The 27,164-nt window shown below is 36.7% G+C and overlaps 7 protein-coding genes, 1 long non-coding RNA gene and 3 other non-coding genes across 13 annotated transcripts; 4 read left to right on the top strand and 7 right to left on the bottom strand.

Moving 5' to 3' along the window:
• Positions 1-1,157: 1,157 nt before the first annotated feature.
• Positions 1,158-1,230, bottom strand: AT2G36600. The gene has a single exon. It is a non-coding gene; the product is annotated as a tRNA-Arg (tRNA).
• Positions 1,231-1,716: 486 nt separating this feature from the next.
• ProT3 (proline transporter 3) lies at positions 1,717-4,384 on the top strand (the record flags this gene model as incomplete). 2 transcript variants are annotated; one of them, NM_129215.4, is made up of 7 exons in its annotated part: positions 1,717-2,304; positions 2,594-2,818; positions 2,894-2,988; positions 3,075-3,264; positions 3,360-3,484; positions 3,612-3,827; positions 3,891-4,384. In NM_129215.4, the coding sequence occupies exons 1-7, from the start codon at positions 2,223-2,225 to the stop codon at positions 4,266-4,268; spliced, it is 1,311 nt and encodes a 436-aa protein (NP_181198.1). In that variant the 5' UTR covers positions 1,717-2,222. The 2 variants fall into 2 exon arrangements, with proteins under 2 accessions (NP_181198.1, NP_001324136.1); NM_001336602.1 differs by lacking the exon at positions 3,891-4,384 and having other exon boundaries at positions 3,612-3,890.
• On the bottom strand, positions 1,735-1,949 carry AT2G08805. The gene has a single exon (NR_140412.1). It is a non-coding gene; the product is annotated as an other RNA (long non-coding RNA).
• On the bottom strand, positions 4,304-8,268 carry AT2G36580 (Pyruvate kinase family protein). The gene is made up of 16 exons (NM_129214.3): positions 8,069-8,268; positions 7,792-7,888; positions 7,611-7,708; positions 7,361-7,516; positions 7,185-7,262; positions 6,943-7,074; positions 6,745-6,825; positions 6,545-6,616; positions 6,352-6,441; positions 6,064-6,208; positions 5,852-5,940; positions 5,638-5,733; positions 5,474-5,541; positions 5,286-5,385; positions 4,899-4,958; positions 4,304-4,761 (listed from the first exon to the last, which is right to left on the bottom strand). The coding sequence occupies exons 1-16, from the start codon at positions 8,135-8,137 to the stop codon at positions 4,609-4,611; spliced, it is 1,584 nt and encodes a 527-aa protein (NP_565850.1). The 5' UTR covers positions 8,138-8,268; the 3' UTR covers positions 4,304-4,608.
• A 1,126-nt stretch (positions 8,269-9,394) lies between these two features.
• Positions 9,395-12,106, bottom strand: AT2G36570 (Leucine-rich repeat protein kinase family protein). The gene is made up of 2 exons (NM_129213.3): positions 10,475-12,106; positions 9,395-10,350 (listed from the first exon to the last, which is right to left on the bottom strand). The coding sequence occupies exons 1-2, from the start codon at positions 11,805-11,807 to the stop codon at positions 9,665-9,667; spliced, it is 2,019 nt and encodes a 672-aa protein (NP_181196.1). The 5' UTR covers positions 11,808-12,106; the 3' UTR covers positions 9,395-9,664.
• A 2,836-nt stretch (positions 12,107-14,942) lies between these two features.
• AT2G36560 (AT hook motif DNA-binding family protein) lies at positions 14,943-18,252 on the top strand (the record flags this gene model as incomplete). Its single annotated transcript, NM_129212.3, has 5 exons — positions 14,943-15,222; positions 15,560-15,627; positions 16,594-16,725; positions 16,875-17,042; positions 17,121-18,252. 5 exons carry the CDS (start codon positions 14,943-14,945, stop codon positions 18,195-18,197), a joined length of 1,725 nt encoding a protein of 574 aa, NP_181195.1. The 3' UTR covers positions 18,198-18,252.
• A 335-nt stretch (positions 18,253-18,587) lies between these two features.
• On the bottom strand, positions 18,588-19,911 carry AT2G36550 (haloacid dehalogenase-like hydrolase family protein; the record flags this gene model as incomplete). The annotated part of the gene is made up of 4 exons (NM_129211.2): positions 19,570-19,911; positions 18,981-19,142; positions 18,835-18,895; positions 18,588-18,742 (listed from the first exon to the last, which is right to left on the bottom strand). The coding sequence occupies exons 1-4, from the start codon at positions 19,615-19,617 to the stop codon at positions 18,588-18,590; spliced, it is 426 nt and encodes a 141-aa protein (NP_181194.2). The 5' UTR covers positions 19,618-19,911.
• A 1,029-nt stretch (positions 19,912-20,940) lies between these two features.
• Positions 20,941-22,153, bottom strand: AT2G36540 (Haloacid dehalogenase-like hydrolase (HAD) superfamily protein; the record flags this gene model as incomplete). Its single annotated transcript, NM_129210.1, has 5 exons — positions 20,941-21,095; positions 21,183-21,243; positions 21,334-21,494; positions 21,702-21,818; positions 21,898-22,153. 5 exons carry the CDS (start codon positions 22,151-22,153, stop codon positions 20,941-20,943), a joined length of 750 nt encoding a protein of 249 aa, NP_181193.1.
• A 1,107-nt stretch (positions 22,154-23,260) lies between these two features.
• LOS2 (Enolase) lies at positions 23,261-26,634 on the top strand. 2 transcript variants are annotated; one of them, NM_129209.4, is made up of 12 exons: positions 23,261-23,669; positions 24,025-24,153; positions 24,251-24,298; positions 24,403-24,489; positions 24,578-24,658; positions 24,790-24,972; positions 25,119-25,256; positions 25,344-25,421; positions 25,517-25,711; positions 25,809-26,000; positions 26,089-26,145; positions 26,229-26,634. In NM_129209.4, the coding sequence occupies exons 1-12, from the start codon at positions 23,604-23,606 to the stop codon at positions 26,307-26,309; spliced, it is 1,335 nt and encodes a 444-aa protein (NP_181192.1). In that variant the 5' UTR covers positions 23,261-23,603; the 3' UTR covers positions 26,310-26,634. The 2 variants fall into 2 exon arrangements, with proteins under 2 accessions (NP_181192.1, NP_001324936.1); NM_001336601.1 differs by having other exon boundaries at positions 23,271-23,878.
• Positions 26,635-26,922: 288 nt separating this feature from the next.
• On the top strand, positions 26,923-27,005 carry AT2G36520. The gene has a single exon. It is a non-coding gene; the product is annotated as a tRNA-Leu (tRNA).
• Positions 27,006-27,073: 68 nt separating this feature from the next.
• On the bottom strand, positions 27,074-27,156 carry AT2G36510. Its single transcript has one exon. It is a non-coding gene; the product is annotated as a tRNA-Leu (tRNA).
• Between the last annotated feature and the right edge of the window lie 8 nt (positions 27,157-27,164).

Here is a 27,164-nt window from a genome sequence, read left to right as displayed (position 1 = left end):
TATTATGATAATCTAAAAACGAGGACCATATAGTATAAAGTTACAGAGAAATAAAGCTCAAGAGAGCAGCGTGTTGTGTCATTTACTGAATGTTTTCGTATAAAGAAGAAGCTCACTAGAATTGTTTCCTTCTTTATAGGTCAAAATTCCATGTTAGTTAAACACCAAAACCAACGGTTAATGTTTTCAGTATATTACGTACTTGCTAAACAGAGAGCATGGTGAAATCTAGTATAAGAATTCTTTTTACAGACAAATTTGACAATAACATCTTTCTGACATGTACTTTGGCACTGCCAAATGCCAACAAGTGGAAGGCAGAAGTCACAGAACCTGACTTTCCATTTGCCATTATTACCTTTTTGGTAATTTAAGTCGAAACTGTCACGTGTCTCCCCGTCGTGAAAACGAAATCAACATTCAATACGAAAATAGACATTGGAATAACAACTTAAACTACGTTTTAACAATTACCCTAACATTAAAATGGTCCCTTTTAAAGAATGGTCCTTACGTTTGAACAAGACCCTTTTCTTTCAAGTTACAATTGTCAAAGCCTATCTATTTTCATTTTTTTTAAGTAATCACAATTTGTACCCACTTTACATGTTCATATTGAATCGACTGGTGATATGAAATGGTACAAGTTTTTAACTATAGTATGAGATACAAGCAAAAAATGGACTTTGAACCGGAATAATTGTGGTGTGATACTTTTTTTTGTTAACACAAGGAACATATGGAAACTTTCAATCCTTATTTGATCTGCCAGAGAGAGAATTGTTCTAAAAGATTCACAAAACTGAGAGCCAAAGATCAACAGTTTACGAAAAACAGGTCAAATAACATGATCACAAACCAAGTATTGCAATGCTCTTGATCATCTACTTCTGTGTTAACACTTTGATATCTACTTGCTAATTCTACTTAAGTTCAATGAGTTTCGGAAATATTGTACCTTCATTCTTCTGTTTCAATCCAATTCCAGTATCTGTGATCTTCGATTCCAGTTATCGCCATTCCTCTTGCCGAAATCGCCATACAAAACCGTCCTGTCGATCTATCAGCAATGGAAACAATAACTAACATTCGAAGTATAATTGGGCCGACCACTGTCAACAATGGGCCGATTTATAGATGGACAAAAATAGAATTGGCACGCCCGGTGGGACTCGAACCCACAATCGTTTGATTAGAAGTCAAACGCCTTATCCATTAGGCCACGGGCGCTTTTGTACTATCACCTACTTACATTTATATATATACTAAAACGATAAATCTCTTTGAAAAAGATTAACATACAATTACTAGAAATAACAGAGGCAAATCATGTGTATAACGGGGACATAACCTTAAAGAATAGATTTGGACAAAGTTTTGATTTAATTTCTTACAAGATCAAAATTGTTGCAACTCTTCATTAGATCTCTAAAGCTAGCTTTCAATTTCAATTTCAGTGTTATGTATACTCTAAAAAAGAAAAAGTGTTATTTCAGTTTTAGCGGATGTTGATATATCGTATTGTGATGTCACATTTGAAAAGAATGGTTTTAAGTATTCAACCAAAAAATTGGTCTAACATAAATGTGTTGATAGAGGTCCCGGCCGGCCACTTTTTAAATAAATCAAACAATAAAAAGTCAAAACTCTAAGAGAATTTAGTACACTATAAACTTTTGGCCTATTTATTATCTTTCGTGTCACGTTACATATTTTCGTATCTAGTCTTATTCAGCCTAACAACAAGACGGCAGAAATGTCCAAAAAATCTTTAAGGATCAAGCTGCGTACACTCATTTCCCAACAACACTTCAACGGTCTAAAGAAACATTTAAGTGTCTTTCCAAATTCACAGCCACATACATTTCAGAGTTGATGTTTTTTTTGTTTTGGATTGTTTTGTGATAAGTCTAACACTATCATTTGTACAATTTGTTCATATATTATCCCAATTTTGCAGTAAATGATTGTGTCTAGATCTGAACCACTCAATTCCAAAGAAATTTCTTCATTCACCACATTTTAATTGTGCTTGCTTCGTAATTCGTATATAATGAAAGAAACTGTTCAACAACTTCTGATTTCTAAAATCTTTTAAAAATCTCTCCGCCACTTCTAGTTGGACTTGATTTCTCACCATAGTCTGTCCCGTTGTTACCGACCATCTATTATATAGGGAAAGTCTCTTAGCTACAGAGACACAATAACCATTTGGAGAGGTCATGAACTCTAAGAATCGCATAAACAATGTCGGGGAAGGTGTTGATATCGAAATCCCTGACACTGCTCATCAGATTAGCAGCGGTTTGTCATTCGTTTTCTCCCTCTTTTTGTTTTGTTATATTAATTTTACTGCTTAAGATTTCTCAATTTATCTATTTAATTAACGTTGGATTAGTGCTCAATTTCAGTTTCTTTATTACTATTTTTTCTTTAAACTATGAAAATCATTTACAAGAAAGAAAGAAATGTGACCTAAGAATTCCATTTGCTTCTTCTTTATGCATGTTTGCAATATTAAGCGGAACTGTTTAGAAGCTGATATGATCGCATATTGGGGAAAGCTAATTAGTAAGTTTTGTGGAATATACAGATTCATGGTTTCAGGCAGCGTTCGTTCTGACAACAAGTATAAACAGCGCATACGTGTTGGGATATTCAGGAACAGTCATGGTTCCTTTAGGATGGATTGGTGGTGTGGTTGGTCTTATTCTTGCTACTGCAATCTCACTCTATGCAAACACTCTCGTAGCCAAGCTTCATGAGTTTGGTGGCAAAAGACACATTCGCTATAGAGACCTTGCGGGATTCATTTACGGTAAACCAGCTCTCTTTGCTTTATCTTTCTCTATCTTCTCTGTTACTTTCACTGAAATATTTATCTCTTTTTCAGGTAGAAAGGCTTATTGTCTTACATGGGTGTTGCAATATGTCAATCTTTTCATGATTAATTGTGGTTTCATCATACTAGCTGGTTCCGCCTTAAAGGTACGTAGTAAACATTTTTCTCTCTTGATTCTTGATTCCGTGAGCCAGAAGTCAGTTATGTTTGGGGTGTGTTCTGTTTTCTGCAGGCTGTTTATGTGCTTTTTAGGGATGATCATGCCATGAAGTTACCTCATTTTATAGCTATTGCGGGTCTGATTTGTGCGGTTTTTGCTATTGGAATTCCTCATTTGTCGGCTCTTGGGATATGGCTTGCGGTTTCGACTATCCTCAGCCTCATCTATATCGTTGTGGCAATCGTGCTATCGGTTAAAGATGGTATAACTTATGTAATGATCAGGCGTTAGCCATTACTTATGGATTTTATAGCTTCTGACAATTCAGATACTTCCCTTATATTTTTGCTTTTGTAGGAGTTAAAGCACCTTCAAGAGATTACGAGATACAAGGATCACCACTAAGCAAACTTTTTACCATCACTGGAGCAGCCGCTACACTAGTTTTCGTATTCAACACAGGGATGCTTCCAGAAATTCAGGTGATTTCTTTTTTTTCGAGATTTTTAGCTTCATGTTTTAGGCTTCAAAGGTTTAGTGTGTGTATTTTACTACACTGCTTGACAATCCTTCTAATCTACACTGCTTTTTCCGTCATGATATTGATAGGCAACAGTAAAGCAACCAGTAGTAAAAAACATGATGAAGGCTCTATACTTTCAATTCACGGTGGGTGTTTTACCGATGTTTGCGGTTGTATTCATCGGGTATTGGGCTTACGGATCCTCGACCTCGCCCTATCTACTAAACAACGTTAATGGTCCACTTTGGGTTAAAGCCCTTGCTAACATCTCCGCTATCCTTCAATCCGTTATCTCGTTGCACGTAAGTTTCTCTTCGAGAAAAGAATTATGTGTTAGTCAATCCGTTCTTACTCAATTTTTGTAGATTTTTGCAAGTCCAACATATGAGTACATGGACACCAAGTTTGGGATCAAAGGAAACCCATTGGCATTAAAGAACTTGTTGTTTAGGATCATGGCAAGAGGCGGGTACATAGCAGTTAGTACGCTTCTCTCAGCACTCTTGCCGTTCCTTGGGGACTTCATGAGCCTCACTGGTGCAGTGAGCACATTCCCCCTTACATTCATTCTAGCCAACCACATGTACTATAAGGCTAAGAACAATAAGCTCAATACTTTGCAAAAGCTATGCCATTGGCTCAACGTTGTCTTCTTCAGTTTGATGTCTGTTGCTGCCGCCATTGCAGCTCTTAGGCTCATCGCCCTTGACTCCAAAAACTTCCACGTTTTTGCAGATTTGTAATTCATAATATATACTCATCGTATTTATTCTTAGTTGGATTTCTTATCAATAAAATTAATTTTCAATAAAACAATGTATATAGAACTATGGTTACTAGGGGATGGAGATATTATGCATAAAGTGGAAAGTGGTTTATATCATAACTTGGAAACATCAATCTCCTAAATACGAAAACAAAAGCCCAGGAGATATATTTTCACTCCGGTATCTAGCATATAGCCGGCGAGAAACAATGATTGCAAGGATTTTTCTTGGACGGCACCAAGAGTTTTAGTGAAGGAAATAAAATTGATTAGTAACAGAACAAAAAAGACCGAGACAACGACTCACTCTGCTTCTTCTAATCCTCTAGCTCGATGATTTTGACCACGGACGCATCTCCCACTTTCTGACAGACCACAACTCTGTCATGTGACTTGATCACTCCGGCTTGCTTCCCATGGTCTAGAGCCACTTTAAGAACCGACTCATTTGTTGCACTTGTTGATTCCGCCTGAACAAGAGGATTCACAATACATTAGAGAAAATACGGTTTCAAACCCCACTAAAGTTACAATTGCAACTATAGCACTAAATTTGCAAGCAAGAATCTTTTTGCAATGAATCAAATTCTATGCAATAGAGACTTACAGGGTGACGAGGATCAGCAAGCATGGGGAAAAGACCTCTGACAATAAGTGACTGCCTTGCCTGAGACAACAATAGGCACAAACACGATGTTAAGTTTGAGCAATAATCAAAAGAAAGTCCATATATGCAATTCAGATATGACAAAAGCTTTTCTAGTCATACATAGAAATCTATAAGAGGTGACATTATTCCAAAGGGTAACTTTCTTTTTTATCTTCAATTATAAAGCACATTTAAGAGTTGTTATTCCTTTGCATCATGGGGACAATTGCCAAATAGTATATGCAGTCATAAGCAAGTAACAACCATAATCATTGAATCTTGACAAGTGGCATTAGAAAATCCCAATTCTTTTTCAAAATTCACACAATCAGGATGAAAGTTTACCTCAAAGGCTCCGCTAAAGCTCCACTTCAGCTGATTTGTCGTAAGTCGGGGAATGACAACAGAGAGAACGGGCATAGTTGGACGGTATTTGGCAATCAACCTTTCACGATATGGATAAAACATTTATTAGACAGCTACATTAGAATTTAAATGTACGAACAGTTTAAGTTGGAAGGAATGGTGTGAACCTTGCTGCTCTGCCAGACGAGGTGAAGCATATAATTACGGATGCCTTAACCTTGATTGCTGCCCGTACCTGATATCAAGCAGAATTTAAGCCATTAAGTTAGAAAACTTGAAAGGCAACTTGTCAGCTTTTAAGTTACATAGGTAACACAAAAGAGAGGCTCACAGCAGAAGAAGCAATAGATTCCAAGTGAGTCATTGGTTCTCCAACATACTTGACAGTCTTCTTAAAGAACAAATCTTGGTTGAAAACTTTCTCTGCCTATAAACAAGTAATCAATGCATAAGAGAAATCAGATGACAAACCATGGCTAAGATGATTGAGATACTAAGAAGGTGATGGAAATAATAATACTTTAGAACAGTACGATAAAGCCTACCTCACAACAGATTCTACCAACAGTTGATATGGTTTCAACAGGGTACAATCCACGAAGAGTCTCAGCACCAAGAAGAATTGCATCACTTCCTGCAGGAAGCGAAAGGAAAGAAACCCTCTTAAAGTTATGACCAAAACTATGATCCACAAATATGTATTCCCTCCTATAAATTATAAGCAGTACAAAATACATATTTCAGAAACTAAGTATACCATCTAAAACAGCATTAGCAACATCAGTTGCCTCTGCACGAGTTGGCCGCAGATTGTCTGTCATACTGTCTACAACACGAGTAAGAACGGCAGGCTTTCCAGCCATGTTACACTTGTAAAGAGCAGCCTTTTGGAACAAAAACACCTACAAGTTTTTCGGTCAACTTAGTACTTCGTTCCAGAAAATCACTAATCGTCTAATAAGACACACAGTCACACACCAATCTACATAGAAAGTGCGTAGGGGTTTGGACCCAAACGTATTGATTTGACTGACCAACATCATACCTTTTCCGGAGGTAGATCGATACCCAAATTCCCACGAGAAAGAATAATGCCATCTGCTTCTTGTAGAATTTCGTCAAAGTGGGTTAGTCCCTAAAATCAAATACACATCGGTAAATATAAACAGCAGTACAGCACCATCACAGAAAAGTTGCAGAGGAAACATGTAAAGGCAAAATAAATGCATTTCACTTACCTCTTCATTCTCAATCTTCGCAAATATTTGTGTTTGAGAGAGGTCACCACAACTGTTAAGCAACTCACGGGCCTGTGTTGTGGCACAAAAATGATAATTCAAGCGTATCAGAAGCTCAGAATTAGTAGTGAGTAAAGAACCCAAACGAAGTAGCCATACTTCTAAGGTGGAAAAAATATATTATGAAAAAGAATATGGACCTGGCGAACATCTTCTGCATGTCGACAATAAGATAATGAGAGAAAGTCGATCTTATTCTGAACTCCCCATGTACTTATAACCTAGAAGAGAACCAAAACAGAACAAAATAGTTAAAGCACTCGAACAGATAAGCTAGAATATTACTAGAGACAGAGCAAAGCAGTCACTGAGATATGTAAATTATAAGCAACACTTACCTCCTTATCCTTCTCAGTTAGGGTTGGCATATCAATGTGAACTTGAGAGACGTGCAATGTGAATAACGGACCACCCAGAGTAGCAGCATTCCTTGAAATACAAATGACATCATCTCCTTTAACTTCTTCAACCTGAAGGTTTGTTTAAATGGTTAGTCTTCTCACAAAAAAAACATCTAAAGTCTAAATTTGAATTCCAGAGAACAGTGTAGAGTGGTTCCATAAGCAAAATTCTTTTATACCTCAAGCCAAACTGAAGTTGTTTCACTACCAGTGAAGAGGTATTGTCCAACAAAGATAGTGTCTCCTTTCTTAACCGCCTGAATACATCAAACAATAACATCCATCAAACCCTATAGACACGAAGCAATAATCATCTTCTCCCAAAAAATAAACGGTAAGGGTTATATATAGAAACCTTCGCTAACCCATCAAAATTAATGGGAAGGACTTCAGAGGAGGCTTCTTGATCTTGACTCGGAGTCAAAGTTACAAGGCCATCAGCTTTAAGAGAAATAGCTTTCTCAGTCTTGTTAATAACTTGCAACTCAGGTCCTACAGTGTCTAGCATAACCTGGAAAAGCCATAAACCACAATCTTAATTCATGGTATTAAGCATTACCAAATAAGATCCAGCAGAGCAAAACCAAAGAAAAGAGAAAACATACAGCACAAAGCTTCTTAGTGCTCTTCACAGCTATCTTCAGATTCTCCAGCGTCTCCTGGTGATAATCAGCATCGCACCAAGAGAAATCGAATCGAGCCACTGCAAAAAGAACGACACATCAGTAACCAGTAAAGAGAACCCCAGGCGAATCACGTATCAAATAGTGAAGTAATCGCAATTACCGGACATTCCAGCTTTGAGACAACCAGCAATCACCTCGACGGATCGAGATTTCGGACCTAGAGTCCCAACAATCTTAGTCAAAGCCGGGAAGAAACTCTGCGAAATAACATCAAGCGGATCAAAAACCACGACAAACGAAACAAATCTCTCACTGCTTCAAAATGGATGAAATATCGCAACAGATCCAAACGTAATCGATAATCAACAACGAGCTAAGGAAATCAAAACAACCACAGAAAACACACAGAGCGAGAGAAGGAGAAATAAATAGCTCACTGATTTAGAAGGTTCGAGGATTGAAGTCATCCTGATCGGTTCCTCGAGAAGGAGATGACTTGAATGCATAGTTGCTGATCAGAATTCGGAGATCTCAGGCTTTATTCGACGGTGACGGGAGAAAGACGGAGAAGAATTTTGGAGTGGAGAAGAGGCGGAGAAAAGTTCGCGTGATTGGGTATTTGATACGCTTGACCGGCGAATATGCCTCCAAATACGACGCAGTTTAAATAGCACACAATAAAATGAAAATGTTGAAAAACAAGCCTCAACTTTTGTTTCGCTCTATTTACCCCCCAGATGTCCAATACCTAATGCAAACTATCCCCCGTTGGTTTATAATACGCTGATCTTTTAAAGTTTTTTTTGTCGGTTTAAATGATTTTGTTAATTTTTAGAATAGTTCACTAATAAATGTATAAAATGAATTCAAAGAAAATTAACAGAAATCAAAGAAGATTAAAATTAATGTATCCATGTAAAAGTCAATACAAGAGCGAAAAATACCATAAATTTAGTAACATATTATAATAAACCATTTATTATTTTCAAAAATGTACATCTTAATCTATGGATTTAATTTGATTTTGGATGGATACTGAATGAAGTATCATTAAAACAACAGGGATTAAAGTATCAAAAAACTAAAAGTAGAAGGACTGGATATAAATTAAGTAATTTTAATGAACATCTAGAAAGGGATCTACAAATGTCAATGAGCACAACGACGGTCCCAGATCGTACACGTGGCAGAAAAGGGTGTGATTAAGGCACATGAAAAGCGACGTTGCTGGTTTAGACTTTTAGTACTCCCCAAGTTTAATTTCGTGGGGGAAGGGGTCAAATTGGCCTCACGCGCCGAGGAATAGTGAATGAATGATTTTTCAACAAGTTTTATTTCAGTTACGCACTATTCGATACCATTAAACTTGCTCTTGTTGACCTCAACCCAAAAAAAAAACTTGCCATCATGGCTTAATGAAATTATGAAAGCGTAATTTCACTTTTAAGTTCAACATTTCAAGTCTTCAACTATCAGAAACCCATAACATAAAATATTACTATCAATTAAAAAAATTGTTAGACAAGATTCCGCTTCCAGAAATGAAAAAGGAATCCATTTATTTGTCATGATTTGGCTAATCATGTGCTTGACCATTCGTTAATTTACTTAATCTGCCAATCATAATCAATGGGCTTAAAAGGTACACGAAAGGTCAAATCCGAAGGGCTGACTCTTCAACCAAAAAGACAATTACCAGTGGACACAGAAGCATCCACCGTTCTAGAAGCACTAATCAATGGGCGTTCGAGTTTTAGGTTCTATAATTAAATAGCAGCAATTGCAAAATAATTCATCTAAAACATATGGGCCTAATGGGCTTTAAAGAGTAACAAATGGGGTTTTATTATTGAAACGGCTTCATAAATCCACAAAACCACACAACCCCGTTACGATCACAAACAGTGAAAACACAAAACATGGCTAAAAAAACTCCGACAAGTTCGCAAATCAGGGATTCTAAGCAAGAACCTTAAAAATCGACAAGGTCCAAACGATACGTATTCTACAACATCGACAGACAGAAACCAAACTTAGCCGTCGGTGGTAGCCAACGACGGAGACATTGAGTTTCGTGACTCATCAAAATCCTCACCGACCGGAGATTGCTCAACTCTAATCTCCTCAACCATCTTAACAACTTCCGCCATCGTCGGCCTCTTCTCCGGCTGAGGCACAACGCAAGCTAAACCGATATGAAGCATTGCCACCATCTCCTCCTCTATGTTCTTATACCTCAAAAGCTCCGGATCAAAAACCTCTGCCGTCCATTCCTCCTTCACCACCGATCTAACCCACTTCGGTAAATCAACCACCGCTTCTTCCTCTTCCTCCACAGCCACCGACGCCGCTGATCTAGGTCTAGACGGAGACGGGAATATCGAGGGTGCTTTTCCTGTTAAAACCTCGAGAAGCAACACACCAAAACTGTACACGTCAGCTTTCTGAGAGAGACGTTTGATCTCCGACTGTTCCGGCGCACGGTATCCTCCTAACCGAGCGATAGCGTGAACCGGGTTTAGCAAAAGTGATAAACCGAAATCAGCTATTAGCGCGACGCCGTTTCTGTCCAATAGAACATTAGAGGATTTGATATTGCCGTGTGGTATCTTTGAGATGCTATACTCGTCGTGAATCTTCGCTAATCCTCTCGCTGCTCCTAACATTAGACTAATCCTCGTCGTCCAATCCAATGGAATCCGTCCTGGTCCTCGATTCCCTAAAACCACCAATAAAAAAATCATAACTTTGGCCGATAATGTAGTAAAAATCAACACTTTTGTCACTAAGCAAAACAGAGCATTTTCAGTTTGATAATCAAAGCTTAGAGAAGAGAGTTTTACCATGAAGAAGAGAGTGCAAGCTTCCATTAGGAAGATACTCATAAACCAAGAGCTTCTCTTCTTTAGCATAGTAATAAGCTCTTAGCTTAACAACGTTTTGGTGTTTAAGCCTACCAATAATCTCCATATACTGCTCAAACTCTTTCCTCGGACATGGATTCGCGTCTTTAAGCCGCTTCACCGCCACAGTCGTTGAGCCGTCGTCTAACACCGCCTTGTACACCGTCCCTAAACTCCCTTTCCCAAGCATCTCCGCAGATGCTTTCAACAAATCATCAAGCTCAAACTGTTTCCTCCTCTCGAAAAACACAAGTCTGCTCCTATCTGTCGCCGACGTCGCATCACTCTCTCCTCCTTCTCCGTAACTGCTTCGTCTCTTCCCTTCTCCTCCTCCGACGAAACCAGTCTCTACACTTCCGGATTTTGATCTTTCGCCGTTACGGTCTAATCTTCCACAACAGAAAGCAAAACCAAAAGATACTAAAACAATAACCGCCACGCAACCACCGATAACCGCAGCGATTATTCCCGGTTTAATCCCTCTATGACTGTGAATTTCCGGTTCTCTAACGCTAACCGGAGAATGCGGAATCGAAGTAGGATTCGACGGAACAATCTGATCAGTGTTAGAAGATTCCGGGTCGTTTGTGATAGTACAAACCGGTAAAGGATCCGACCCGCATAATCCTTCGTTACCGGAAAAGCTCAAGTCTCCAAATTTCTTCACCACGCCGTCGGAGACGTTTCCGTGCAACTCATTGAAGGAAACATTCAATTCAAGAAGTGACTTCATCTGAGAAAAATCCGGGATCCGACCCGTTAACTCATTGTTCTGGATCCGGATCGTTAAAACCCGGGTAAACCCGAGAATCTCTCTTGGTATAACTCCACGGATATTGTTATCAGAGAGATCAAGACGTATCATCCGTTTAAGAAAGGATATCTCTTTAGGAATCTCACCGGAGAGATCGTTACCGGCGAGATAAACGAGTCTGAGGTTTTTACAGTTTGTGAGTGGTGAAACGGTGCCGTTGAGTCTGTTATCGTGGAGGTCAAGAAGACGAAGTTGGTCTAAGGAGGAGAGAGAGGTTAATGGTCCTCGTAAGGAGAGGGAAGGGAGAGATAGTTCAGTGACGCGGTGTGAAGATGGTGAGCAAGAAACGCCTTGCCATGAGGAGGTACAAGCGTCGGAGCCGGTCCAGTTTCCGGCGAGGTTGCCGTGTGTGTCGGTTTGGAGACGGAAGAGTGTGAGAGCATTTGTGTCGTTTTGAGCTAAGGTGATTGAGAGATGAAGAAGGAGGAGAAGAGGAAGAAGAAGAGGTTTAGCAGCCATGGCGGAGAGGCGGGAAAGAGAAGAGTGAAGTGTGAAGAGAGAAATGTATCTTTCTTTTTATTGAAATTTGAGAAAAACGAATCTTTCAATTTTATCTTTTTTCTCTTTTCTTTAATCTGTTTTCTTATGTTTTTGAATGCAGTGTCATAGTCAAGAAAAAAAGAGACAAAACAAAAACTGAACAAAGTAAAAACAAAAGTTACGTACATAGCACTGATTAGGAACAGAACTCATGAAGAATAATGTACGTTCTATGTTAAAATTGCATATATAACATAAGGATTGAACTGAGTAATGACATAAGGTTATCGAGTAATATCAACTGAAATTTCCATTAATCAGTTAATAATATACTTTGATAGATGTAAAAAAGGAGATAATGGTAAATCATATTTCTGAACATAACCCTACGCACAAAAAGTAGGAATGGTGGTGGTTGTGTGAATGATTGCTGTTTTCCACTCCATAGTGTGGGTGAACATAACCCTACGCCCAAAAAGTTTACCCAATGTTTGAAAAAGGTATCCACAGTATATCATTGCTTTAACTTGTGTCTTTTTGTTACAAGATTAGTTAAAGTTACTTGTGCAAATTGCTTTTCTGTTTAGATATTGAGTAAATCAAAATTTATAACAGGTTAGCTTTCCTTTTGGTTTTTACACTAAGAATGAATCAAAGCAAATCCAAATAAGATAGATTTTTCGATCTCGTATTCCCGAAATCTCCAAACAACATAATTAGTTCTTTTGAACCCCAAAAGAAGGGTAGTTATTACGTTAACTATTGGACTCGTATTTGTCATTTCCACTAATATACACATTTGATAAACCAACATTCTCGGGTAATGAAAATATGTTTAAGCTCTTCAAGTAAGAAGTATTTTATTTCTGCTATTAATATATCAAATAATTCAAATTAACACTAGTGTGCCGACAAAAAAATAACAAATAACATGGTGGATCCATGATTGGTACGACGCGACAGTTGATGATTTGCTTGAAAAACAAAGTCAGCTTTCTTGTAGCTAATCTCACTCTTATTTTTTACCAACCCGACATTTTCGAGACCCCTTTAACCAATTTAAAATGTAAATTATAAAAGGAGGAAAGAAATGCGCAATTGGCGTTGTGATTCCCATCCCCTTTTTCCATTCAAATGCTAATCAGAAAATTTACCAAAGTTTTTTTATCTTTTGAATAAAATTTACTAAAGTTTTTACACCTTCATACTACCAAAGTTTAAACAAAAAATTTACAGTTTTAGGTTGTTTTTGTATTCTACTTAAAACAACTATCTTAAGAATGTTTGATTTACTAAGTAATATACATACAAGTAACAACTACGACTATAACCATTACAAATTTTTGACTAGAGTGTCAGCTTTGTATACTTGTTGAATATTTTGTTAAACATTGGAGAAGGAACGACTCATGTAGTGATGTTGTATTCTGCTACGATGTGGCCATGCATTTGCATTTCACGTAGATTACGTTTGATCTAATTCTCTGCTACGAAGAACTTGAATCAACCTGAAACTTTAAACAGGGAGATAACAACATATTGAATTGATAATGTTCGTTGCTTCTCTTTGAAAGAAAGAAAAAAAAAAAAAAAAAACACAGTTCCCTTTGGGTCGCTCTTTTAGTCTTTCCGAATGTGTCGGCTTGATGTGTGTGTGCGCGCTTGGTTTTATTATGTTGGCCCAAGCATTGACGGTAAACGTTATGCTATACAGTTGGGCCTTAGGCCTTGGGCTTAAAGTGGTCGAAATTATAATGTTATCAACACAAAAAAAAAGAATCTGAGTTTGGAAAAAGATGCCATTTACGTTACAACACATCATCGGTTTGACTGAAGAAAAATACAAAAATAAAAAAAAATTACCGGACTTGATGATTTGCAATTGTTGTAGATTTTGTTTTAGCAAATACTACTTTTTTTTCCGTTGATGTTTTCCAAATATACATAATTTTCTTTCTTTCTGAACATCAAAAACAAATTCCGTGAACTTATTTTAAATTGGTCAAAATCTATATTTCTTTCCATTTGTACTTTAATTATATAATATCTAGAAGTGGAAAAAACTATAAAGGTTTGACTCGTGTTCTTTGCTTCCCGCTGGCGTTTTCCATTTAAGAAATTTGTTTTTTAGTGGTATAACTGGCCAAGCCAATTCAAATTCCCAACTTTTACTTTTAAAATATATAATTATCGTATACTAAAACAAATCTGTCTTAGCATTGTATGTTAGTCAAAATAAAATACTTTCTATGTAACACTTAATTACTGTTTCCATTAAAAACAAAAAAATAACATTTTTAAAAGACAGCTACATTGAAATGATTTAATTCGGCCAAATTCAAATCATGACTTTTTTGTTCTTTTTTGCATTTTAATCTAAATTATTTGATATTTGAAACTTAATATCCATTGAATATAAATTATATTAATATAAGGTCTAATTGTTTATATTATTATATAATATAATATTCATTTGTATATAAGTAAGTTTGTTCATTTTAGAAGTCTGTTACAAATCACTAAAAAAATATGAAAATGTTGAAATTACTAGTCTTTCCAACACATCTAAAATAGAATTATAAGTTTTAAACGTTATAAAAACCATTTACAACGGTCACTAGCTAGCATTACAAAATAACGGTATTTAAACCGTTAACAATGGTTAATAACTAGAATCATAAAGTTTTAAGCGAAAATCTAAACTAAGTTCTTTTTAATATGAAATTAATTATATATAAAAAAAGTTTTCTTTCTTATTATCCATATCTATAGATAACATCTACAGAAAAGAAAAACTAAATTTTACATAGATAGACAAAATATCGATTTTGTTTACCTTCTTATATTATCTCTGTATGTACAGACAACATATACATACACAGTGAAACTTCAAAATTTAATTTATATATTTTCTATTAATTGGGACAGCCACATATTAATTAGGAAACGGTAAAAAGAAAAGAAAAGTTTTCCAAACAATCCTTAATTCCCCTAATTATTCCGTGACCAGTAAAAAGACTTCATAAAATCACAAACTCTACCTCTACTTCTCTCGTATTGCCTCTCATTTCCAGTCTCTATCTGGATCAAAACGAGAGCATCATTTCCTTGTCAATGTCGAACTCAACGCCCTGCATCACTCCCTTTCCGGTCACCAAGACTGCCGTAGCGGCACCAGCCACTGTGGTGGAGGGTGTCAACGACGCGAACTCAACGCCCATCTCTCCCTTTCCGGTCACCAAGACTGCCGAAGCGGCACCAGCCACGGTGGTGGAGGGTGTCAACGACGCGAGCAGGAAGAGAGAAAGGCCGAAGACGTATCGTGATTATAAAGGGAGGTTTATCACAGCATCTGGGACATTTACGCCGAGGTCATCGTTGAGGAAGAGGAGAGGTAAAGCTTTGGTCTCTTACAATAAAACTAATAATATGTAATACGATAATATAACTATTTGAGTTTCGTTATTGGCGATGGGACAAAACTAAATCTGCTATGTCTTAAGAAAGAATAACCATTAGAAAATATGAATCTAGGGTTCATCAATCAGTGGAAAGTATTTGGAAAACTACATTCTCTTGTCTTGTGTTAGGGCATAGGGAAATTAATCTAAGGAAAAGACATAACATGACAATTTAGTTTTTTTTTACTTAAACATGTAAGAATTATATTTGTTATTAAACAAACTACGAGAATTCAGATGGGTTTGAGTGTATTTTTAATTTGATTGAAGGTGACATGTCTATGAGGCTTGGAGGAGGGGACTTCACGCCGCATAGCTTCACAGTTAATAAAGGAGAGGTAAATATATAACATATGCATACTTTCTATTTCATTTGTTGTTGTAGAAAAAAAAAAACTTTTTGTTTTTAAAAATTATGATTTTAGATTTTTAATATCATCCTTTAGTCAAAGTATAATAACATTTCTCTTCAATTCACCACAACGGAATTCGAATATTTATATAAATTTTTAATCCACGCAAAAAATGTATAATGAAACTCTTTAAGAACAGATTTTGTTCAGTTCAACTCGATCGAGTTCTTGATGAGTTGGAGTTATGGTTTTAGATTCTTTTTATACATGGATTAGGTAAGCAAATGTATTCAAGTTAGTAAATTAGACGGATCAACTCTAATGAGTCATGAATAGATTCGTGAATAAAGTTTGATTTCTATATATCGGTAATATTTTTGTTTTTATTTGGTTTTACAACATACAATAACGGTAATATTTTTATTCATTTGTTGTTTTCGTGGGATTTAGATCATCTAAAACTTTCAAATGGAAGAGAGTTGACTTCCATTATACAATAGTTGCATTTGACAACTATTTATTTAGGTTTATTTTTGTTTGAATATTTTGGCTCTTAAAGGTAGGGTTTCTTCTGGATATATTTGTTTAGACTTTAGAAGTTTACTTTTCTGGATTATTTTTGTTATTACATATGTTTACAATGTTGAATGATATGGATTCAAATCTATAAATATAAGCTCATAATAAATGAGCTGAACTTAACTAAACCATGAAGTATTAATATTCTAATTCATTATACGTTGACTGGAATTGAGTGAACTAACTCACTTTAACACTCCTACTAATTTTATAAACATGGAAGGAATAGATAAGATTAGTTCTAGTGACCTAAAAGAGAGATGAAACAATGGACTTAAGGCAACAGCTTTGTTTATCTGGTCTTTGTATATGCATATATGTGTTGAAGATGAGAGGTTTTTATTTGTCTTTTATATATGGTGTTTTTTACAGGATATAATCAAGAGGATCATGTCCTTCACTGCAAATGGTTCTCGTGGGATCAGTGTTTTGTCAGTAAATGGTGCGGTTGCTAACGTTACGATTCTACCTCACGGTTCAAGCCGCAGGGTCATGACGTTTAAGGTATATATTTATATGATAAACTTGGTCTTGCAGTGCAATCTTATAACCTAATGGTTCATGTATTGGAAGGATGCATTATAAAGTTGGTCTATAAATAGAATTAATAAGTTGTCTTACATGGATAAGAAAATGATAACAACTTGGTGTAGGAGGAGTATGAGATAGTATCGCTGACCAATAATACAATGGCGATATCTGAGAGCGGAGGAGTGAAAAATAAGACCGGAGGGTGGCGGATTACGATTGGTGGAGCTGCTGGTGGACGTGTCCATGGTGGTGCTTTGGCTGGGAGTCTCATTGCAGCAAGTCCAGTCCAAGTAAGAACACAAAGCATCTTCTTTGTTTATGCATATGGTTCAATGTTTGAAGCTATATCTTATAATTCCTTTTTATAGGTTGTGATTGGAAGTTTCTGGCCGTTGATCACAAATTCGCGTCAGAAGAGGAAGTATGTGTCCAAAGCTATGGTTGCTCCATCCATAACACCAAACTTGGTGGCTTCCTCATCCACAAGACCGGTCCAACAACCAGAGATGGTTGGCCCTTCTCACTCTCAGAAGAGGAACAGCGAGTCCAACAGAACTATGGTTGTTCTTTCAGCCACACCACCAAACACATTGGCTTCCTCATCCACAGGACCGGTCCAACAACCAGAGATGGTTGGCCCTTCTCACTCTCAGAAGAGGAACAGTGAGTCCAACAAAACTATGGTTGTTCTTTCAGCCACACCACCAAACACATTGGCTTCCTCATCCACAGGACCGGTCCAACAACCAGAGATGGTTGGCCCTTCTCACTCTCAGAAGAGGAACAGTGAGTCCAACAGAACTACGGTTGTTTTTTCAGCCACACCACCAAACACATTGGCTTCCTCATCCACAGGACAAGTCCAGGGACCAGATATGATTGGCCCTTCTCACTCTCAGGAGAAAAAAGATGAGTCCAACAACGCTATGGCTGTTTTTTCACCCACAGCACCAAGCTTCTTGGCTTCCTCATCCACAGAACAAGTCCAACAACCAGATATGATTGGCCCTTATCACTCTCGGCAGAGGAACGATGAGTCCAACGATGTGATTCTTCTACCCACAGTTCAATACTTACTGGCTTCCTCATTCACTAGACAAGTCCAACGTCAACCAGAGATGACAGGCCCTTCTCATTCTCAGAAGAGGAATGATGAGTCGCAAGCTGCGGTTGTTACACCAGCAATACCAAACTCATTGGCTTCCTCATTCACTGGACAAGTCCAACGTCAAGCAGAAATGACAGGCCCTTCTCATTCTCAGAAGAGGAACAATGAGTCCCAAGCTGCGGTTGTTACACCTGAAATACCTAACTTATTGGCTTCCTCATTCACCGGACCAGAGATGATAGGACCTTCTCATTCTGAGGAGATGAACGATGAGTTTAACCCTTCTCAGTTTCTGACTCTAGGGTGGTACAGCTCTACACCGGAGCAAGACAAGTAATCTCATCAAAAAACATTGGACTTCTTAAGTTCATAAAAGTTTCTTTAAACTGTGGATGATCTTTGCTATCATTTTCATTTTCGTTGGACTTCATTTGTTAAATTTTCGATGTTATTTCTTTTGAACTTTTTAAACATTCAGCTCATTGGTTTCTTTACAATCCAATGGACAAAATAAAACTTATTTCGTTCACATTTGCTTCTCTTTGTTTCAACATATAACATTGCCAAAATTTCAAACTTAGGAAATAGGTTAGCAAATAATGAAACAGAAGTTATTCAACTTTATTATTAGAACTGAAATAAGTAGACTTTTAATGTGATCAATAGTAAGCAAAAGAAGAGAATTATTGAGAATACGAAACTTCAACAAACTAATAACCATGCAAGATTAAGAGACAATATTCGACACTCTGCGGTAGTAAGACCAATCAAGATGAGAAGAATCGATCATGGGCTGTCCAAAAGGATGCTCCTTTATGTAAGCCTGAACATCAGATGAATTTGCCAAACCATCCAAGTAAGAACAGAACTCTCCTTCTGGATCTAACATAAACAAAACCAATCCAACCATAAACAAAAAAAAACATGTCTAAATATAACAGATAAACATCACAAGTCAAAAACTGTTTGCGTACCAAGTAAATTATCTTTTGTGTCTGACGGGTCATAACTCAACGGGAACACACCTGTATTGTCCTGCATGCACAATAAGATCAGTCAGAATTAAGACCAATAACTAAACCGATAAGCAAATGTATTATAGAGATAAATGTATCTTTACAGGATTAAGAAGAGCTTTGTAAGGTTCTTCTTCAATGAATATGGTGTTTGAAGCAGAGAAACCTTTGAAGCACTGAAACACTTTAGAGAGATCCTTAAAGAACAGAGGCTTGTCACTGTTCTCAAGCGTTTTATATCCACTGTCCGTACACTTTTCTTGATCCTAACAAGAAAAAAGAACACGAAAGTTTATACATATATATATATATATATATAGACAAACAAACACACACTCACACACACACATGTATATATAGTATAAGAGTCTTATACACACAAACAAAAGCTTATCTTCTAGATCTTCAAGAATAATGTTTAGAATTATGTCAACATTTTTCCTATCAGTCAAAAACCATGGAAGAAACAGATCAGGTACTCTTAGTCTCTTAAGAGGAAGAGATTGAAATTATTGAAAATTAATCAGAGACTAACTCGCAAGCAGAGGACCAAATACCAACTTGGAATCTCTCTAGACAAAACTTCATAAACTCTTCAGCAAATGGCCTCTTATACACTAAACAACAAAACAAACCCAATCAAGCTAATTATATAAAAGAAATGAATAAATAAAACTACTATTGAAATGTTACCAAGATTTGGTCCACATGAAGCATCAGGAGAACGGTTCTTGGGAGCATTACGCTTATTTTTTATATGCAATCGGTGTAGAAGTAGACCATTCAGACTTAAGACCAAGAGTTTCTTGTCCTCCTTCTTCGGTACTAAACTAAGTTTATCAAGAATCCAACTCAGTTCTGTCTCTTCTGGATCTGTGTCACATGAGTAATCATCATCATATTCATCCTTGTCGTATAAGTCGGGCGCGGGAGCAATGATGCTCTTCTTATTCTTTTCTTCTGCCATTGTTATGCTTAAGACAGTAAGGACTCATATGGTGCATATATAGTAGAGGATTTAGTCATTAAGGTGGTGACGAATGGCGATTTAGCTTCACGAGATCAAAAGCCATTTAATTTACGTTTTTCTTCATGCGGCTCTTTGGATACTCACAAAATCTTTTTTTGTACTTATCTTTAATTGTTTTTCTAATGACTATCTTTTTTCACTTTTTCTGTTGATTCGAAGAGAGTCAGAGACAAAGACCATTAGTAATTGACTTAAAAGGGACCAATCAGATAATTCCACCTGTCATACATGGGAAAATGTAGATACTGTACATCTTTTCCATCGCTTTGAAAGTTGATTTTTTCCTCATATGAATAATGAATCTCATTTAAAGTTTTTGATGAATCCAACAATAGAAATGTTGAAAGACTAAAATCCTATAAATTTAAACTGAATCAACTTCTATTTCTCGTTTACCAGTTGTTTTTATTGTTTTAAAATCAAAAGAAATCCTATTAAATGAAATCTCACTTGGCTCAGAAGAAGCTGAATGGAAAATTGTATTATATATTTTTCTGAAAAAAATGTCAAATAAGTAAACGAATTTGTTGACGAAAAAAATAGTAGAAGAATTTGTTTGCTATTTTTTCATATAAAAACATGGAAACCCATATACAGTTTAGCGTTATTCAAATTATTTTACAAATTTTAACAAATTACCAGTTAGATTAAATATATATTGGATCACCTAGCTTCATCATCTTGAGTTTGAAATTCCAAAGAACATCCTAAACTCCCACACAAACACCACATTTTGATACAAAAATTAGAACTAGTGATCTGAATTTTCAAATTTTGACACATAGAATAAGCATAATCAAATAATTGTTAATGAAAAATGGGTCCAAAAGAGAATATATAATCAACCATGACACAGTATAAAAATGGTTGATCGACATTGAACACGTACAGAAGAATTAACAAATGCTGAAGCACAAGTGATTCATCTTTCTTATTAGAATTGAAATAGGTAGACTTTTTAATGTGTTCATTACTAAGCAAAAGAAGATAATGATTGAGATACGAAGCTTAAACAAACTAATAATCATAAAAGATTAAGAGACAATCTTTGAAACGTTGCTGTAGAAAGACCAATCAGGATGAGAAGAATCGATCATGGGCCGTCCAAAAGAATGCACTTTTATGTAAGCCTGAACATCCGATGATTTTGCCAAACCTTCCAAGTAAGAACACAACTCTCCTTCCGGATCTAACAAAATAAAAGACCAATCACAAATAAACCAAAACGCATGTCTAAAGATAAGAAGTGAACAGCAGAAGTTTAAATTTTGCATACCAAGTAAATTATCCTTTATGTTAGAAGCATCATAGCTCATTGGGAACAGACCAGTATTGTCCTGAATGCAAATCAAGATAGATTAGAATTAGGATTAAGAACTACAAAGTTATCGATAAACAACACTATAATAGAGATTCGAGTGTTTTACAGGATTACGAAGAGCTTTATATGGTTCATCATCAATGAAGATGGTGTTTGAAGCAGAGAAGCCTTTAAAGCACTTGAACACTTTAGAGAGATCCTTAAAGAACAAAGGCTTGTAACGGTTCTCTAGTGTTTTATATCCACTGTCCGTACACTCTCTTGGTCCTACAATAAAAGAGTATTCGAAATTATATATACATAAATAGACACACATCTCTATACAATGAGAGTCTTACCCAAACAAAGAGAAGCTTGTCTTGGAGATTTTCAAGCACAATGCTTAAAACAATGTCAACATTTTTCCTATCAATCAAACACATGAAGAGTCAGATAAAAAGTACTATTTAAGCTTAAGAAATCAACAATATTAACCTGTAACTATAAGAATGTTTAGTGAAGAGACTAACTCGCAAGCAGAGGACCAAATACCAACTTCAAATCTCTCAAGACAAAACTTCATAAACTCTTCAGCAAACGGTCTCTTATACACTAAACAACAAAACAAACACAAATAAACTATAAATACAAAAAAGGTAGCAAAGTTAATAAAAGAATAATGAAACGTTACCAAGATTTGGCCCACAAGAAGCATCAGGAGAGCGGTTCTTGGGTTTCTTACGCAACTCTTTTTTGTGGACTCTGTGAAGAAGAAGACCACTTAGACTCAAGACCAAGAGTTTCTTTTTCTCCGTCTTAGGTTCTAGACTAAGTTTATCAAGAATCGAACTCAGTTCTGTCTGATCTGAAACTGTATCACCTCTTGAGTACTCATCGTCGCTGTCGTCCGCAGCAAGCAAGCTCTTCTTGATCTTTTCTTCAGCCATTGTATTGAATGAGATTGATCAAACTCATATGGTGCATATATATATATACTAGGTGAGTCATTTAAGGTGGTGACTAATGGCGATTTGGCTTCACGAGATCAAAACCATTTATTTGGCGTTTTTCTTCAAGCGGCTCTTTGGATACTCACAAATCTTTTTTGTACTTATCCTTAATTTCTCTCTTTTTTTTTTTTTTTTTTTTTTTTCCTGTATCCAACTTGGTAGTGTGAATCGACTTACAGCGACCAATCAGAAAATTCCACCTGTCAGCAGTTGTTATACATGGACAAAAGTCGATACATCAATTAATCGACGCTGATTTGTCGAGTTATATTTCCCGTTTACCATTTTGTTTTCTTGTTATGATTTGGGGAATCTCTCACGAATTCTATCAAAAGAAATAGCACTAAAGGCTCGGAGGAAGCCTGATGAAACATGGAAGATTGTGCTCTATTTTCTTCTGACAATTTTTACATAAGTAAAACGCATTTGTTTACTATTTTTTTCATATAAAACATGAAAAACTTATATTTGAATTAATCGAAATTAAAATTATTAACAGAAATATCTAAGTTTATATGAACCTTTTAACAAAAAAAAAAGTTTATAAGAACATAAAAATCATAATAGTTTAGCAACATTTAAATTATTTTCAAAAATTAGTAACTTAGATTAAAATAAATATTAGATCACCTCATAATCTTGAGTTTGAAACTCCAAAGTCCAAAGAGCATCCAAAAATCCGACGCAAACACCACATTTTGATAAGAATTATAGAACTAGTGATTTGCATTTTAAATGTTGATACATATAGAATAAGCATAATCAAACAATGATTACTGAAAAATATGGTCCATTAATATCGTATAAAAATGGTTGATGGACATTGAAACCCTAGTGGAGAATTTGTCACATAAGTAAGGCCCAAAGTTTTTGACCCACAAACATATCCATTAAGTTATAGTTTAGCGAAACCCCTTTAACAAAAAAGAAAATTTTCAACTAGTGAATTGTTTCTAGAGAGTTCTGTACAACCATCCAAATTTCAAACATGGTATAAAAGATGTTATTGACAAAATAAAAATGGAAACAGTGAAACGTATAGTCGGAAAATGGAATAAAATCTAGATGCCATATATTATTCTTACTTGTTCTAAAGTCTTTAATAAAAATAGTCGGTATTACTTGGACAAGGAGCAAAACAATATGGAAAAAACTCTTCTATTCTGCAAAAGGCGTGCAGCGCATCGTTTTGGCTTCTTGCATCAGAGCTGACTGTTCTCATCCAACGGCTGTTATTAAAACAATCCAACGGTTTTGGCTAAATCCGTGACGTCTTTATATATCGAACCAGACCACCAACCCATTTCCTCAGCTACTACTGTTGAAGCGATTCTCACTAAAACCCTCGAACACATCGCCTTTATCTCTTTCTCTAGATCTACTCGCTATGGCTACTATCACCGTTGTTAAGGCTAGACAGATCTTCGACAGTCGTGGTAATCCCACCGTTGAGGTTAGTTTCTCCGATCACTTTTGTATTTCCCAGTCACTTTCCGGCTTTGTACAGTATTCGTGACGGATCTGTTTGTTTGATGACTATCCGATGCTAAAACCACTATTCAATCGTTTTTTTGTAAACCTGAATTGATCTAGTAGTCGTACGTGAATGAGATTTGGTTTTTGTGAACGATGATCGGTGATTTGATCTCGGCGATTTGGATCGTGAGTTGTCGATGATGGAGTTGATTTTGTTTATATGATTTTTGCGACGGATCTATTTATTTCCATCTGGTTTTTACGATTTCGATTGTTTGCTAATGACGAATTTGAAAAGAAAGCTAATGATTTCTCTGATGATGTTGGTTTAGGTTGATATCCACACGTCAAATGGTATTAAGGTTACAGCAGCTGTTCCAAGTGGAGCTTCCACTGGTATCTATGAGGCTCTTGAGCTGAGGGATGGAGGATCTGACTACCTTGGAAAGGGTGTATCTAAGGTGAGAGACTGCGATCTGTTCTGTGTGTTTTTTTAGTGTTAGTAGAGTTATTTCAATTGATCATGTTGACTGATTCGTTATTTGTTTATATCACTAGGCTGTTGGCAATGTGAACAACATCATCGGGCCAGCACTTATTGGAAAGGTGAGTGACTCACTTTAAGCTACTCTCAGAACATCAAATTTGTGTCTAATTCTATGCGCTAGGCTCACTCATTTTATTTTTGTTGCTTTTATTATTTCTTGCAGGACCCAACTCAGCAGACTGCTATTGACAACTTCATGGTCCATGAACTTGACGGAACCCAAAACGAGTGGGGGTGGTGCAAGCAAAAGGTACTTAAAAGGGAAAATTCATTTTTTGTGTATTCACTTAAGAATAGAAGGCAAGTCTGACCATCTTGCGCCTTCTATCTGTGTTTAGCTTGGAGCCAATGCGATTCTTGCTGTGTCTCTTGCTGTCTGCAAAGCTGGGGCTGTTGTCAGCGGCATTCCTCTATACAAGGTAGAACGATCTGGCACTATTAAGTTGGTTCCCTCTGTCCATGGAAGATAAGATTGTTACTGCTTTGGCTACTTGGTTTTTTCGGTGATAAATGTTCTAAGCTTTTCCCTTTGTGTGGTATTTGGGTGCAGCACATTGCCAACCTTGCTGGTAACCCCAAGATTGTGCTACCAGTTCCTGCCTTCAACGTCATCAATGGTGGATCCCATGCCGGAAACAAGCTTGCTATGCAGGAGTTTATGATCCTCCCTGTTGGAGCTGCTTCTTTCAAGGAAGCCATGAAGATGGGTGTGGAAGTTTACCACCACTTGAAGGTAAATCTCCAATATTTTTTGGTCTTTGAGATGCTCTTCAATGAATATTCCATATACATGTATTACTTTTTCGCAGATGGTTCCTGTGAACTAACATGTATTACATGTTTATGGCTTAACCATCTTGTTCTCATATGTTTTTCCAGTCTGTGATTAAGAAGAAGTACGGCCAGGATGCCACAAATGTTGGTGATGAAGGTGGGTTTGCACCAAACATTCAGGAGAACAAGGAGGGTCTTGAATTGCTCAAGACTGCTATCGAGAAGGCTGGATACACTGGAAAGGTCTGTCTCTTATCTGATGTAATTTGGCTGTCCTTTTACCCGAAACATAATTCATGAAACTAATGGATCCCATTCAATTTTTTCCAGGTTGTCATTGGAATGGATGTTGCCGCTTCAGAGTTCTACTCAGAAGACAAGACCTACGACTTGAACTTCAAAGAAGAGGTGAAATTTCTTTTTCCTTAGTAACAGCTTGTCAGGATAGAGTGTGAGAAACCTGTTCTTAACTTGTAGCTGTTGCGCTCTTTGTTTCTCTGCAGAACAACAATGGCTCTCAGAAGATTTCTGGTGATGCTCTAAAGGACCTGTACAAGTCCTTTGTCGCTGAGTACCCAATCGTGTCCATTGAGGACCCATTTGACCAAGATGACTGGGAGCACTATGCTAAGATGACCACTGAGTGTGGAACCGAGGTTCAGATTGTCGGTGATGATTTGTTGGTCACTAACCCCAAGGTTTGTTTTTATTTGCCAGTGTTCTTACCAGTTTTTTTTTGTTGTCTGCCCTCTCTTAAAATGCTCACATCTCTCTTATACTCTTTTCTTATTCCAGAGAGTTGCTAAGGCAATCGCAGAGAAGTCTTGCAATGCTCTTCTTTTGAAGGTTAACCAAATCGGATCTGTAACCGAGAGTATCGAGGCAGTTAAGATGTCGAAGAAAGCAGGTTGGGGAGTGATGACCAGCCACAGAAGTGGTGAAACCGAGGACACATTCATTGCTGACTTAGCCGTTGGCTTGTCCACTGTAAGTTGAAACCATTGCAAGCATTTAACTAGCAATCTCATGCTATATCTTTTGTCGGACTCTCATTTGGATCTTTCTGTCTATACAGGGACAAATCAAAACCGGTGCTCCTTGCAGATCCGAGCGTCTTGCCAAGTACAACCAGGTTTAACATCTCAGACCACTAGTAAAGACTTTATGTTTGACAACCAGAGTACATTGTCTAATATGTGTCTTGTTTCTCAACAGCTTTTGCGTATTGAGGAGGAGTTGGGATCAGAGGCAATTTACGCTGGAGTCAACTTCCGCAAACCTGTGGAACCCTACTAAATGGAGCTTTTAGAAGCAAAGTGGTCTTCTTTGTGACGAGGAGAAGATGACCTGAGTTTGATCATTTGCTTTAATTAAATAAAACGTTCTGTTTTTGTTTCTTCTTTGTTTGGTTTCTTACGTCTTTTGTTGAACCCTTTTTGGGAAAAGTTACTCATTTTTGTAAGGGAAACATGAGAATGCTCTGCCTTTGTCGAGGACGGTAGCCCCTTATTTCAATCTAATTTCGGCTTTACTCTTTAATCTTCTCATGTGATTGTTATGATCTCTGGTGACATACGATGGAGTTTTAACAAAAATAAAATAAGTTCTTCATTATTATATTAAAATTGCAACTCTAGTAAAGGTTTTAAAATAGACCTGCTTGTGTTCATGACTACTATTATTCAACAAGAGTTCACACGTAAAAAAGGTGTGAACACTATCTGAAGATGACTAGAAAAACATTCATACAAAATTGTGTAGATAAATCATTTTCTTCTCGGTTTATCACTTTTATCGTTCACTTTCTGTTGAAATAAGCTTAATCAAGTGATGGTGAAGGACAAAAATTTCTTGAATTTGGGTTGTAGAATAATAACAAGTACTTGGTTTATTAACAGATATTCAATAAGCAGGTTTGCCCGAGTGGTTAAGGGGGAAGACTTAAGTTCTTCTGCACATAAGTGCGCGTGGGTTCGAACCCCACAGCCTGCATCTTTCTCTTTATTTTTTGAAATTTTCAATGCATGAAGTTTTTAGGAAAAAAGATTTTAGGAAAAATATGCAGGCTGTGGGGTTCGAACCCACGCGCACTTATGTGCAGAAGAACTTAAGTCTTCCCCCTTAACCACTCGGGCAAACCTGCCTTCTTGT

The sequence above is a fragment of the Arabidopsis thaliana genome, chromosome 2 (assembly GCF_000001735.4).
Source record: "Arabidopsis thaliana chromosome 2, partial sequence".
NCBI lineage: Eukaryota > Viridiplantae > Streptophyta > Magnoliopsida > Brassicales > Brassicaceae > Arabidopsis > Arabidopsis thaliana.
The sequence above is the reverse complement of the archived record's forward strand: the minus strand, read 5'-3'. Positions and strand labels throughout refer to the sequence as shown.